The sequence below is a fragment of the Planococcus citri genome, chromosome 1 (genome assembly GCF_950023065.1).
Source record: "Planococcus citri chromosome 1, ihPlaCitr1.1, whole genome shotgun sequence".
Taxonomy (NCBI): domain Eukaryota; kingdom Metazoa; phylum Arthropoda; class Insecta; order Hemiptera; family Pseudococcidae; genus Planococcus; species Planococcus citri.
The window spans coordinates 19575653-19591228 of record NC_088677.1 but is presented as its reverse complement, the minus strand read 5'-3'; the positions used below and the strand labels follow the sequence as shown (position 1 = coordinate 19591228).

Sequence of the window (15576 nt, the reverse complement as noted above, 5' to 3'; positions counted from 1 at the left end):
ATTCCGTCGCGTGGAAAACAATTGTGTATTTTCTCGTCCCTTTGCATCAGTCTTTGAATAGAAGGTAATTTGACCAGCTAAAAATTACTGATTCACGCTCGATAATTTACATTTTTATATCGGAAGCGTTTATGAAATAACATAGTAAGTAATTTTTGTACAATGATGCACACGATTAGGTATTGCTTCCGCAATGAATCAGATTCCAATAAAAATTTTCCTCAAATGATATTTTTTCAAAAATATCTTACATAATGGAAAATCAAAGGAAGGGTTAGCCCAATGAATGGTTTGAAAAAAGTCTCCCCTTTTTGCAACCAACAAAGGTAAAAAAAGACGAATTTCAACAATCTCGATGAAATACACTCTGATGTATTTTTAATGACCGATGAATCTTAAGGCATTTTTTTGTGAATTCTCCAGATAGCTTAAGTGTTATAATCACACACTGAGAAAAAAACGATAACATTTAATTCAACAATACAAAACAAAAGAAAAATAGGTAAGTGTTCTAAAAATAAGTATAGAGGAATGCCAGTTCATGCCTTCATGGTGCAACAAAGTGAAAATTATAAATAACTGGGTAGGTAACTGGTATCTATTTCATAAGTGAAATATTTAAAAATCACAATTCAATATAAATCCCAAAATAAATTGCTTAATTGCTCACAAGAAAATTTTTAAAACTTGACAACTTTGCTAGAGTTGAAATTCGGCTCATGAGAGAACATGTTGCTCATATCTTAGATTTTAATTTTGAGCCACCAAAGTTGATTATTAGATTCTTGGCGAATTTTTGAAAAAAGCAGAAATGGAGAATTAGTTGATGAATTCATTCAAATTTTTTTAAGAAAAAAGAGTAATGGAGAAGAAAATCAAAAAATTGAATTATACACTGAAGTCGCCCCCCTCACTCTAATCGATTGTCACCATTTTTGGGTTTATTTGGAGCTTTCAGTGAAAGTTGACTTCTCTCCAATAATTTTGAATTGCTCAAAGAAACGTTGCAATCAACTTCGACAACTGAAAATTCAATCATGTATGACAGATTTGAAATGTCGAACTTCATAAATACTTGAATTTTCAGTTGTCGAAGATAATCGATACAACGCCTTCTGGATCAATTCAAAATCGACAGCGACAATTCAATTTATGCTGGAGGCTCTAAATCGGTTCGAAAATGGTAGCAATCAATTCGAGGAATCGACTTATGTATAAACACCAATCATTTTATTTTCATCTGAATATCAAGTATCAATAGATTATTTCAACTATTTTTAAAAATTCGCCAAAACTCTGAAAATTAACTTTAGCGGTTCAAAATTTGGTTCTGAGGTATGAATGTCATGCTCTCTCAATGAGCCAAATATCAGCTGAATCGGAGTTGATGTGTTAAACAGGGACAAGTATTTGTATTTGCACAATTTTCATTCTACCCTTTCTCCAAATCTAGTGAAGAAAAAATGAACGATAAGTAAGTATCGCATGGAGGCAATTAGTAACCATAAATCTTCCTATCTATAGGAAGTATGAAAGAAGTTATCTAAATATGTATAAGTATTAAGTACATCTTACAGTGTAAGGGGCAGTTGAGAATTGAAACTTTAGGGGCATCAACCCATCAAGAGATAATATAGAGAGCTCAAATAATTTCCTCTTTTCTACTCGTTATTTGAAAAATTATTGAAAGAGAAGAAAAGTGAATGTTCAAATGAGTCGTTTGGTTTCCACTGAAGACCACTTACTCAGCTTTAAACCAAAACTGTGATATTATCAAAGATTGTTGTGGTCATTATATTGGAGGAGATAATTTTTTGAATTATTTTAAACTTTGTTGAAATAAAATGAGAATTTTTTGTTTGATGATGGAAAAAGATTAGGAAGTTTCGATTTTTGAACAGTGTATGTGTGAAATTCCCAAGTGGGACTTTCCCTATGATCAATGATATGTATAAGTACATCTTAGATCTACTAAGATAACATTCGTAAAAATATAGCTCTCAATTCAAACTTAAATTCAACATAGAAACATAAGTACCCAACCAGAAATGTGAGTCGACTGCCTCCTTTAATCTCCAAATTCCACCAAATAAAAGTCGAGAAAAATAAGCTTACGCTTTACGTTCACACATGAAAATCCATTGATTTTTTTAAATAAGTGCACCCCCCTCCCCCTTTTTTAAAAACCAACCCGTACCCTTCGAGGATGATAAAAATAATACATCTTAAAGTTTATCAACACGGCTGGCATTCAGCGTAAAAGTATTGTTGATTTTTAGTAGAACGAAGAAATACCGCGTTTGAAACGCTGACCACATAAAATCATACAAATCCCCGTTGATGAAAAAAACATGAAGTCGAATGGTTTTTTAATTACACAGGTCTGTAAAAAAAATAAATAAATAAAAATGAATAAAACTGAAGTGTAAAAATATATAAATATTGAATTAAAAATAATGAAGCGATGAATCATGATGAATACAAAAAAAATAAATTTTTTAGGGTTCCATCTTCCATCACACCATTAGCATTAGCTGCAATTTCATCCCCTTCGAAAAAATCCTCTCGCTCTATCTTCTATACCGATGAAAAATAGAATCACGAAATCGGTGAGAAGCGATAAATCATTACATAAGAACTCGCATTAGAGTTCACTGATGAAAGCATATCACTCATTTAAACAAAAAACGAATACTCTCTATTCTCTAATAAGTCAAGGCATTTTCTCCAACATACAAATGAGGAGCTGAGAATCAAAACTCACATTTGCCAAAAAAAAAAAATACCGTTTTATGGCAGATTTGGATATACCGTTTTACACTCTATAATGTGACATATTCGGTTTTTTTGGATCAAAGTCATTTTGGTGTGAAATTCACCTTCAAAACCAAGGGTTAGAATCAAAACTCACATTTGCCAATACTCACATTTTGTTTGCAAAATTCCATAGGGAAAAGTTTGATAACAAGCTGAATTTTGGTACACGGGGGTTTTTTGATACGCTGAACACGAATTTGGGGTGTCCAGGTGAATCCGGTGTACGCTTCCCCCTTTTTTGTGGACCTTAAGCCTCCAAATTTGTTTTTTTGCGTTTAAGTCCGAAAATATGCAATTTTATGCAAGATTTATGTTTTTTGGGTCGCAGAATACGAATTTGACAATATTTTTTTTGTAGGGGTGGGGGATGAGGGGGTTAGGGGGGCGAGAAATTCAAAATTCGACTATAATGATGTGTGATATGTCGAAATGTATGTTTTTGAGGGTGTAGATCACGAATTTGACAATATTTTTTTTCGTAGGGGTCAATGGTGGGGGCTGAGGGGTGAAAATGGTTAAAAATTCAAAATTTGACTATAATGATGTGTGACATGTCGAAATGTATGTTTTCGTGGTTGTAGATCACGAATTTGACAATATTTTTTTTGTAGGGGTCAATGGTGGGGGCTGAGGGGTGAAAATGGTTACAAATTCAAAATTTGACTATAATGATGTGTGACATGTCGAAATGTATGTTTTCGTGGTTGTAGATCACGAATTTGACAATATTTTTTTCGTAAGGGTTGATGGTGGGGGATGCAGGGGGTGAAAAATTCAAAATTTGACCATAATGATGTGTGATATGTCGAAATGTATGTTTTTGAGGGTGTAGATCACGAATTTGACAATATTTTTTTTTGTAGGGGTCAATGGTGGGGGCTGAGGGGTGAAAATGGTTAAAAATTCAAAATTTGACTATAATGATGTTAGACATGTCGAAATGTATGTTTTCGTGGTTGTAGATCACGAATTTGACAATATTTTTTTCGTAAGGGTTGATGGTGGGGGATGCAGGGGGTGAAAAAGTCAAAATTTACCATAATGATGTGTGATATGTCGAAATGTATGTTTTTGAGTGTGTAGATCACGAATTTGACAATATTTTTTTCGTAGGGGTGAATTGTGGGGGATGAAGGGGGTGAAAACGGTGAACTATTAAAAATTTGACTATAATGATGTGTAATATGTCGAAATGTACCAAGTATGAATAATTCAACTGAAAGTGAGTAATTTTCATCAATTTACTCGATTTTAGTTTGTTATAAAGTCATTATAGAGGTTTAATTTACGTTAAAACTCCGTGTTTTGCCTATTCTGCTACATAAATAGGAATAGAACAAATTTTTGCACGTAGATGCACGGGAAATCCCAGGGGCTAGTACTTCAGATAGTGTATTTCAAGATGTGATTTGCCATTTTTGCCCCCGAATGCCCCGGCGACGACAACAGTCAATTATAGTGAAAAATCATTGTGAATTTTGTTTAAATGTTACAAATTTTTTCTTCCAGGGACTTTGACGGCTCTCCAATAGAAAATTCTCCATCCCCCACCCTTCACCTTTTCTACACCTTCAAAAACATACATTTTGACATATCACACATCATTATGGTAAAATTTTGAATTTTTCACCGTTTTCACCCCCTTCATCCCCCACAATTCACCCCTACGAAAAAAATATTGTCAAATTCGTGATCTACACCCTCAAAAACATACATTTCGACATATCACACATCATTATGGTCAAATTTTGAATTTTTCACCACCTTCATCCCCCACCATCAACCCTTACGAAAAAAATATTGTCAAATTCGTGATCTACAACCACGAAAACATACAATTCGACATGTCACACATCATTATAGTCAAATTTTGAATTTTTAACCATTTTCACCCCTCAGCCCCACAGTGGGCTGTGAGCACCCTCAAAACGCCTGAAATTCAAAAACTTACAATGAATCCTAAAACAATGGTACAGTGATATCCTCCCTTATGTTTTTGGGGTCGCAGAATACGAATTTGACAATATTTTTTTGTAGGGGTGGGGGATGAGGGGGTGAGGGGGGTGGAAACTTCAAAATTTGACAATATTGATGTGTGATATGTCGAAATGTATGTTTTTGAGGGTGTAGATCACGATTCTGACAATATTTTTTTCGTAGGGGTGAATGGTGGAGAGTGAAGGGGGTAAAAACGGTGAAAAATTCAAAATTTGACTATAATGATGTGTGATATGTCGAAATGTACCAAGTATGAATAATTCAACTGAAAGTAAGTACTTTTCATCAATTTACTCAATTTTAGTTTTTATAAAGTAATTATAGAGGCATAATTTATGTTAAAATACCGTTTTTTGCCCACTCTGTTGCATAAATTGGAATAGAAAAAATTTTTGCACGTAGATGCACGGGAAATTCCAGTGGCTGGTAATACTTAAGATAGTGTATTTCAAGATGTTAATTGCCATTTTTGCTCCAAAGTGCTCCGGCGACCTCCACAGTCGATTATAGTGAAAAATCTTGGTGAATTTCGTTAAAATGTTACAAATTTTCTCTTACTGGGACTTTAACGGCTTCCCAACAGAAAATTCTTCATCCCCCACCCTTCACCTCTTCTACACCTTAGAAAACGTACATTTTGACATATCACACATCATTGTAGTTAAATTTTGAATTTTTTACCGTTTGTACCCCCTTCACCCCACACCATTCGCCCATACGAAAAAAATATTGTCAGATTCGTGATCTACACCCTCAAAAACATACATTTAGACATATCACACTTCATTATTGTCAAATTTTGAATTTTTCACCCCCTTCATCCCCCACTATTCCCCCCTACGAAAAAAATATTGAAAAATTCGTGATCTACAACCTCGAAAACATACATTTCGACATATCACACATCATTATAGTCGAATTTTGAATTTTCACCGTTTTTACCCCCATCACCCCCCACCATTCACCCCTACGAAAAAAATATTGTCAGATTCGTGATCTACACCCTCAAAAACATACATTTCGACATATCACACATCAATATTGTCAAATTTTGAAGTTTCCACCCCCCTCACCCCCGCATCCCCCACCCCTACAAAAAAAATATTGTCAAATTCGTATTCTGCGACCCCAAAAACATAAGGGAAGGTATCACTGTACCATTTTTTTAGGATTCATTGTAAGTTTTTGAATTTCAGGCGTTTTGAGGGTGCTCACAGCCCACTGTGAGCCCCCACCATTGACCCCTACGAAAAAAAATATTGTCAAATCCGTGATCTACACCCTCAAAAACATACATTTCGACATATCACACATCATTATAGTCGAATTTTGAATTTCTCGCCCCCCTAACCCCCTCATCCCCCACTTCTACAAAAAAAATATTGTCAAATTCGTATTCTGCGACCCAAAAAACATAAATCTTGCATAAAATTGCATATTTTCGGACTTAAACGCAAAAAAACAAATTTGGGGGCTTAAGGTCCACAAAAAAGGGGGAAGCGTACACCGGATTCACCTGGACACCCCAAATTCGTGTTCAGCGTATCAAAAAACCCCCGTGTACCAAAATTCAGCTTGTTATCAAACTTTTCCCTATCGTCGTAATTAAAACAGTGAAAAAAAATTTGATTGCAAATCTTGGAGTCAAAACTCACATTTGCCATTCTTTGTCTGGATATTAAAGCAGAAGGGAGCTAGGTGAAAATCAGTCAACACAGGGAATCGTGTTCTAGTAGCGCTATCTAATGATTCATTTTGGTATTATAAGTTTTTTCAACTGGCAACACTACTAACTCAGTTTTTCGCGTTTTTCTCAAAATTGTTTATGGTGGCAAATGTGAGTTTTGATTCTCAGCTCCTCAAATGAAATAGTCCAAGAGCTATACCACTGCGATTGGGCCGAAATAACTGAAAGCTGGGGATGGTCTCAAAAGTTAGTATACATACCCCTATTTTGAAAGCACTTGGTCTGCCGATCCGCAGCTGCTGCTTTAAAGCTCAGTGAAAGCTCGAAAGTTCAAAATTTTTCTGAACTTTCACCTGAGAAAATTGATGGCTAAAATTGGTGCCTAATTATGGCATTTTTCGCGCTGAATCCGAATATATCGGTCTGCCGACCCATAAGTGCCGCCAAACCCCCGCCAGACTGGGTCAAAAGGGGAGCAAATTTGGCAAATTTCATGTTTTTGGGCTAAATTCTCATAAAAAGCTACAAAATCGGGTTAAAAATTATTTGCAAGCAGCTTAACGGAATGCTCTATGGCTAAGATGATTTTTAGGCACCGAAATTTTTCAAAATTTTCATTTTTTGGGGGGTGGGGCGTGAGGGGAGTATTAATGAATTCAGCAAATATGGCCTTGTGATGCATCAAAATATATGTTTTTTGACCGTATTTTCCTCCAATGTGAAAAATATTGCCATAATTGAATTCTACGACCCAAAAAACATATATTTTGATATATCACAAGGCCATATTTGCTGAATTCATTAATACTCCCCTCACGCCCCACCCCCCAAAAAATGAAAATTTTGAAAAATTTCGGTGCCTAAAAATCATCTTAGCCATAGAGCATTCCGTTAAGCTGCTTGCAAATAATTTTTAACCCGATTTTGTAGCTTTTTATGAGAATTTAGCCCAAAAACATGAAATTTGCCAAATTTGCTCCCCTTTTGACCCAGTCTGGCGGGGGTTTGGCGGCACTTATGGGTCGGCAGACCGATGTATTCGGATTCAGCGCGAAAAATGCCATAATTAGGCACCAATTTCAGCCATCAGTTTTCTCAGGTGAAAGTTCAGAAAAATTTTGAACTTTCGAGCTTTCACTGAGCTTTAAAGCAGCAGCTGCGGATCGGCAGACCAAGTGCTTTCAAAATAGGGGTATGTATACTAACTTTTGAGACCATCCCCAGCTTTCAGTTATTTCGGCCCAATCGCAGTGGTATAGCTCTTGGACTAAAAGATCATACTCGTTCAGATGAAAAACGATATCTCAAAACAAGAATAAAATTTGATTTTTCATTCAAGAACCCGGAACCCCACGTACAAATGAAAATGAAATTAGAAGCGTTCAAGTTCAATGATAACGCAATGTTGAGGTTTAAGAATACGAACGAATGCACTAACCTTTTAATCCAGATAATATTCCGATGACTCGTCCGTTCCGTCTTTATCTCGCCGTTCTTCGGACTTCGGCTCACTTACTCCGCTCGAATCTAATTTAAGAAGAATGATTAATTCGAGACACGTTTAGTAATTATTAAAATCAAATATTCGAATCATTACCTGGCTTGGAAAACATATCATCAAAACGGTCTTTTTTATCCTCGAACTTCTTAGATAACGCACGAACAGCTTTGACAGCGGCTGCAGCAAACGAAACATGTTAAGTTAATCTGGTCGAATGTTAGCTGCGAAGAAAGTAGCGATTAACCCAAAGCATTAGACATGTACGCGAACGAAAAGTTAGTCCCATTCTATCATAAATTAGATAAATCTCACCTGTATCGACGAAGAAACGATTATAAAACGACAACGTCGTTGTGAAGAAAACGATGCATAGATTGAATGAAATTCCCAAAATAGAAGAAGTGACCGGCCAGTGGTACATGAAGTAACGCATTCCAGACAGATGAGCGTTTATTAGCAACGAAGCGTAATATATTTCAATGTTACGAGCTTGTACTTCGACGTAGACATCGGTAACGGGATGATTCTAAATAAAAACACACATAAATAGTGTTAGAATCAGTATGTACGATACGAATTTAATGAATCGATATGTTCATTATATCAATAGTCAATACCTGATCTTCTTCGAAATCGGAGAACAATTCAAAAACTAACGTCTGCTTTTCCTCTTTTGCACCGAACACGTAAAAGGGCGAGAGCAATATTACTTTTACTTGGTTGAGTAAGTCACTTTCGTAATGAAGCATATTGGAGCGACATGCTTGCGACGTTAAAAAACCTTTTCGATCCGTCAACTGGATGCAAACCATAAACATACCTGTCGAATCTTTATGAAATTATATAACTCGATAATATACCATATTCGTATCAAGTTCAATATTCTCAGGCTAAAAGAATCGCGGTTCTCAAAAGTGCGATTCTATGATTTTTATAATAGAATCACTTGTTTGCGGTTCCTTATGCATAGAAACCGCGGTTCTTCTCTCGGTTCTCATTTGCGGTTCCCATTTTTCATCTTTTCAAATTTTAAAAAAGAACAAAATTGAGGTAACAAGGGAACCTCTTGAGGTGTCCGCCACCGATTTGAACGGGACCGCGATTTTTGGAAAGAGCATGTTCTAAAACCCCCAAATCCAAATTTTCAGCTGCCCAAGTTCATTTTTCGATTTTTGGCGAATTTTTGAAAATCCAAAATTGACTATTTTGGTGATTTATGCTTTTTAAAAAAAAAGGAAGTACTTGATCAGTAAAAATGTTCAAAATAAGTTTTAAAACTGATATTGACCCCCCCCCCCCCATCCAAAATTCGCCATTTCCAGCCATTCTGGAGCCTCCAGCACTATTTTTTCAATTTCTCCAGAATTTTGAATTTGCTCCAGAAGGCGTGAATATGAAGTTGGGCAGCTAAAAATCGAGTTGTGTGTTATACGCCAACAGTTTAACGAATTTATTCGCATTTGAGCCGATTCTGGAGAGGAAACCTGAAGAGTGGTTTTCTGACCAGCTTTTTTCCAAAATAAAAATATTCAAAAATCAAAAATTTCCGGTTTGCGAGAATATTTTTGAAATTTGCGCGAATCGCAGTACTTCATCATGAACTAACCCCACAAGGGCGAATTTCGCCATTTCCAATCATTCTGGAGACTCCAGCGCGATTTTTCAATTTCTCCAGAATTTTGAATCTGCTCCAGAAGACGTGAACATGAAGTTGGACAGCTAAAAATCGAGTTGTGTGTTTTACTCGAACTGTTTAACGAATTAATTCACATTTGAGCCGATTCTGGAAAGGGACACCTCAAGAGTGGTTTTTAGACCAGTTTTTTTTTTTCCAAAATAAAAATATCCAAAAGTCAAAAATTTCTCGTTTGTGAGAAAATTTTTGAAATGTGCGCGAATCGCTGTATTTCGTCATTAATTATCCACAGGAAAGCGAATTTCGACATTTCCAGCCTTTCTAGGGCCTCCCTTTAATTTTTGGATATTTTTACCTATTATGAAAAAAGCTGGTCAAAAAACCACTCTTGAGGTGCCCCTCCAGAATCGCCTCAAATGTGGATAAACTCGTTAAAGAGGTCGAGCATAACTTACAACTCAATTTTTAGCTGCCCAACTTCATATTCACGCCTTCTGAAGCAAATTAAAAATTCTGGAGAAATTGAAAAATAGTGCTGGAGGCTCCAGAATGGCTGGAAATGGCGAATTTTGGATTGGGGGGGGGGTCAATATCAGTTTTAAAATTTATTTTGAACATTTTTACTGATCAAGTACGTACTTTTTAAAAAAAAGCATAAATCACCTAAATAGTCGATTTTGGATTTTCAAAAATTCGCCAAAAGTCGAAAAATGAACTTGAGCAGCTGAAACTGAAAGTTTGGATTTGGGAGTTTTAGAACAGGCTCTTTTCAAAAATCGCGGTCCCGTTCAAATCGGAGGCGGACACCTCAAGAGGTTCCCTTGTAAGCAACACAAAAAAATTTCACAGTACTTTTTATAAGAAGTAGGGAAAAATTGAAGAAATCAACTTGAAAATTTTACATCTATTCCGCTAAATCTTAAAAATTTGGGAACCGCAATTGCAGAGAGCCGCAAAATTGTGTTTTGCGATTCTCTTGATAAGAGAACCGCGAAAGAGCCGAGGTTCGGATCCGCGGCTCTGCGGTTCTATTAGCGATTCTTTACGCGATTCGAATCGCAACAACCCTGAATTTACCAAGCTGCTTGTTGATCGGCGATTCCGGCATCTCGAGGTGTACATAAAATTTATACGGCTGACCCATCATAAGCAATTGCTGCCGCCGAGTTAACCGAACATGAGCGGAAGGATAAGTACACTCTTTAGTGAGATCTTCACAGGGTCTAAAGCAATTAACAGCATAATTAAAGCACATTTACGTACGTTTTAATACACTATGTGACTACAAATTTCACAGTACTAACTCGACTTGTAAATGTACTGGTCTCATGTACGATGGAGCTGGCACATAGGCGTAATAAAAAACGACGTAAATAAATACCGATATCCATACCAGTGTCAGCATTATCAAGGAAAACATGCCTCCTCTGAAGGCATGCTCGAAGGCATTATCGACGCCTTGATTCACTTTGAGCTTCACATTCGCCACTCGATTCGAAATCATGGCACTGGGAGCTTTTAGTAAGCTCATGATGGGATTTATTAAGAAATTCATTATAACGTATCTTACCAATCGCGAATTAAACCGAAAAACCCGAAAAAACAAACATTTTGAATGAACTTTGGTGAGAACGCGAACAGAATACAAGCACAAAATGCAAGAATAAATGTTACAATTGGTTCCGATTATAGATTTACTTTATTTTTTAACATTCATCGTTATCAGTGTGATAATAAAATTATTATCATGTATCAGAGGTTTGTTGTTCACCTTTTCATGCCTTTTCGATTTCACCGCTAGAGTTCAGCCACTCCGCGTTCTACGTTCGAATTTGCTTTTCTTTTTTCAATTTTAAATTTTCCAAAAAAAAAATTATCATTTAAATTCTAAAATTTTGAAGCAAAATAAAATTTTTATGAATAAATCATTACACAAAAATGTCGTTTTTATACCTCTCGAAACACTGATTTTCGAGAGCTTTCCAGTGATGGAAAACTGAAACTGAAACTAAAACTGAAACTGGTTAAAAACTTGAACTGAAATGGAGAAACTGAAACTAAAACTGAAACTAGAACTGAAATGAGAAAAACTTAAACTGAAAACTGAAAACTTGAACTGAAAAAAATAAAACTGAAACTAAAAACTGAAAACTTGAACTGAAAAAAATGAAACTGAAACTAAAAACTAAAAACTTGAACCGAAATGAAAAAGTTTTGCCATCACTGAATTTTGTGACTGTCGACAAAATCATCAATCTATTCTCAAAATTCTTATTTTTTTCAAAAATTTTTGCCCTCGCTTCGCTCGGGCCAATTTGAATCTTTTCTTTCCGAAAAAAACATTGATGAAAATGAAATTTAGAAAAAGTTCAAATCAGAAAAACAGAATGGCGAATTCTCTCATTAAAATTGATATTGTTCTACTTTTTGAACTACAAATTATATCCAATCTTTTGCCCTCGCTTTGCATGGGTCAATTTGATACTCTTCTCAGAGTTACAATTTCAAGAAACCTATTGAATTTGAAAAATGTTGAGATCAGAAAATCCAAAAAGAAAAACCTATTTTTTTTTCATTAAAATCGATTGATGTCGTTCTACTTTTTAAATCACAAATTTTCCAAAGCTGAAAACTTTTGCCCTCGCTTCGCTGGGGCCATTCAAGATGCTGCTTGGGTCATTCCATGTCAACTCAACCAACGGTTTTGGGCCATGCCCTTCGATTTCGCTCAATTTTTTTTTACAATATCTACCCACCCAGTAAGTAAGAAAGCCGCAATCAGTTTGGTCCCAGCCCCCTCAGGGGGCGGATGGAGGGGCTTCTATTATTTTCAATACTTTGATCAAAACTGATTTCACAGTTCGAAAAAGCATTGAATTTAGAACTTTTCAAGTATGTTGAAATTTTCAAAAGTTGAAAGTTGAACTTTCAATTTGAAAGTTCAAATTTCAAAATGGCACTGTAAGTGGGAGCTACCATTTAAAATTTTGAAAAAATTTCCATAGATGTACATTTTGATACTTTTTCGAAATATCTAAGTTTCGAGATGGCACTCGTTGACGGAGGGGGAGCATCCCCACCCCCAATTTCGGGTGAAACGTTCGAAAGAAAATCTGGGGCATGTGATATATCGAATTGAATGTTTTCGGCGACGCTGAACACGAATATGAAGTCAGATTTTTGATAGAACCCCTCCACGGCCCCCAGCACCTCCTCAAAGGGGGTGAAAGTTCAAAAATGCGTTTTGTTCGTGTGACACGTGGAATAATATGTTTTTGGTGACGCTGAACACGAATATGACGTCAGATTTTTGATTTCACCCGTCCACGGCCCCCTGCACCTCCCCAAAGCGGGTAACCCCAAAAAAAATGGTAACATTCGTGTGACACATGAAATAGTATGTTTTCGATATCGCTGAACACGAATATAGCCATAGTTTTTTAAATCGACCTCACCTATGGCCCCCAGAACCTCCCCCAATAGGTAAAAGTCCACAAAATTGTTGGGGGGCCGTGGATGAAGCCAAATCAAAAATCTGACGTCATATTCGTGTTCAGCGTCACCAAAAACATATTATTCCATGTGTCGCATGACCAAAACACTTTTTTGAACTTTCACCCCCTTTGGGGAGGTGCTGAGGGCCGTGGATGAGGTCCTATCAAAAATATAACGTCATATTCGTGTTCAGCGTCGCCAAAAACATACAATTCGATATATCACATGCCCCAGATTTTCTTTCGAACGTTTCACCCAAAATTGGGGTTGGGGGTGTTCCCCCTCCGTCAACGAGTGCCATCTCGAAACTTAAATATTTCGAAAAAGTATCAAAATGTACATATATGGAAATTTTTTCAAAATTTTAAATGGTAGCTCCCAGTTACAGCACTATTTTGAAATTTGAACTTTTAAATTCAAAGTTCAACTTTCAACTTTTGAAAATTTCAAAATACTTAAAAAGTTCAAAATTCAATGCCCTTTCGAACTGTGAAATCAGTTTTGATCAAAGTATCATAGTTTTGGAGGAATGGGTTGCTGAAGTTGAGTACCTCGAGACAATGTGAAAATAATGGAAGCCCTCCCCACACCCGCCCCCTAAGGGGGCTGGGGCCAAACTGATTGCGGCTTTCTTACTTACTAGGTGGGTAGATATTGTAAAATAAAATTGAGCGACATCGAAAGACATGACTTTCAAAATCGCCTTTTTTTTTGGTTGAGTTGACATGGAATGACCCACTTAAGTATGGTGTACAAAAAATGCAAATTTTTCACTTTTTCTGAACAGAACAGAGCTACTGGATTTTCAAAGTTTTTTGATACTATACAGTGCTCACTGCTCAGCATGTTAATTAAAATTTTGATTATTGTGGCAAAATAACAATTTTTTGTCGGCAAAAGGACGATGCGATCTTCCTCCCAAGTATAGCATAACTTGTCTTTTCTTCGGCCCCCTGAGGCCCGGATTTTCTCTGCACAGCCCTGCATATTTATTCATAATTTTTGAGTTTGAAATGTTTGAATTTGAAATTTGAAGCTTTTGTTGCCAAGTAGCAAATTAGATTAATGTATGAAAAAATTCATGAAAGAAAATACATTTTTTTTTCATTTCCTTTTGAACTTTAAGAAAAATTTTGAAAACTGAAACTGAAATAGAAAACTGAAATAAAAACTTGAACTGAAAAAAGCAAAACTGAAAACTGAAACTAAAAACTTGAACTGAAAAAAGTAAAACTGAAACTTAAAACTGAAAACTTGAACTGAAAAAAATAAAACTGTAACTAAAAACTAAAAACTTGAACTGAAATGAAAAAGTTTTGCCATCACTGGAGCTTTCGCCCTCGCTTCGCTCGGGCCCGTTTGCTTTTCTCTTCTGCTTTTGAATTTTTCTTTAAAAAATCAGCATTCAATACCATCGTTTTTATACCTCTCGAAATACTGATTTCTGAGAACTTTTGCCCTCGCTTCGCTCAAGCCTGTTCGGTTTACTTTGTCAATTTTGGATTTTTCAAAAAAAAAAAAAATATTATTCGAATTTCGAAAATTTTGAAACAAAATGATGAACTTTTTATAAGTAACTCATTACTCAAACATCATCTTTTTTGTATCTTTCAAAAATATACTGATTTTCGAGATTTTTTGCCCTTGCTTCGCTCGGGTCTGTTTGCTTTTCTTTTAGTGTGCGTAGCACACCATTAGTTTCGGTCTGAAAGTGGAAAAATTCTTTGGAACGAATGTTGCAATGTTCTCTTAGATGGATGGGCGGATTTTTTTGAAATGTTCACACGTAGATGTGGTCTAACGTGAAGCATGGAACGCCGTAATTATAATTGCAATTACTCAATTAGCTTCTTGAGTAATTGCAATTAATTACGAAAATTTGTACCAAAAAAAGAATAAAAAGGGGAAAAGGGCCATATCAAAAGCGAAGCCGACAAAAGCAAAGCCGACGTCAGATGAATTTGGAAATTCATGTAACACCACAGGGGTTCTAAAATCTTTTCTATTGTTCAATTTTCGAATTTATTTTTCAAAATTGAATAATGGAAAAGATTTTATCAAAAGCGAAGCCGACATCTGTTTTAAAATGTAACACGGCAGGTGTCCTAAAATATTCTTATCTACAGTGTTATCTTTCCCATTGTTCAATTTTAAACATTTCTCTATTGTTCACAGGGATGAGGCCCCGAACGATTTTTTTTCAGGTTCCGGGTTCCGGGGCTTGGGCTTTCAATCAAAAATTTATTAGGTCTTGGGCTTGGATTTGGGCCCAGGAAACTTTGGGTTTGGGTTTCAGGGCTCAGTGTCCAGGGCTTGAATGAAGTGTTCAGGGCTTTCCGGGGCTTTTTGGGGCTTGAAATTGTTGGGGAAAAAACATTTTAAGGGCAGATTCTGATTGCTTTTTTCAAAATTATTTGAATGGAACTGTTTTTTTAAAATCAG

The 15576-nt window shown here is 36.0% G+C and overlaps 1 protein-coding gene across 3 annotated transcripts; it reads right to left on the bottom strand.

The window, feature by feature from the left end:
• Positions 1-453: 453 nt before the first annotated feature.
• On the bottom strand, positions 454-11374 carry LOC135849737 (seipin-like). 3 transcript variants are annotated; one of them, XM_065370288.1, is made up of 7 exons: positions 10944-11372; positions 10717-10862; positions 8621-8832; positions 8316-8529; positions 8100-8180; positions 7941-8029; positions 454-2383 (listed from the first exon to the last, which is right to left on the bottom strand). In XM_065370288.1, exons 1-6 carry the CDS (start codon positions 11192-11194, stop codon positions 7944-7946), a joined length of 990 nt encoding a protein of 329 aa, XP_065226360.1. In that variant the 5' UTR covers positions 11195-11372; the 3' UTR covers positions 454-2383; positions 7941-7943. The 3 variants fall into 3 exon arrangements, with proteins under 3 accessions (XP_065226360.1, XP_065226361.1, XP_065226362.1); XM_065370289.1 differs by having other exon boundaries at positions 8621-8823; positions 10944-11371; XM_065370290.1 differs by lacking the exons at positions 454-2383; positions 7941-8029 and having other exon boundaries at positions 8100-8224; positions 10944-11374.
• Positions 11375-15576: the final 4202 nt, after the last annotated feature.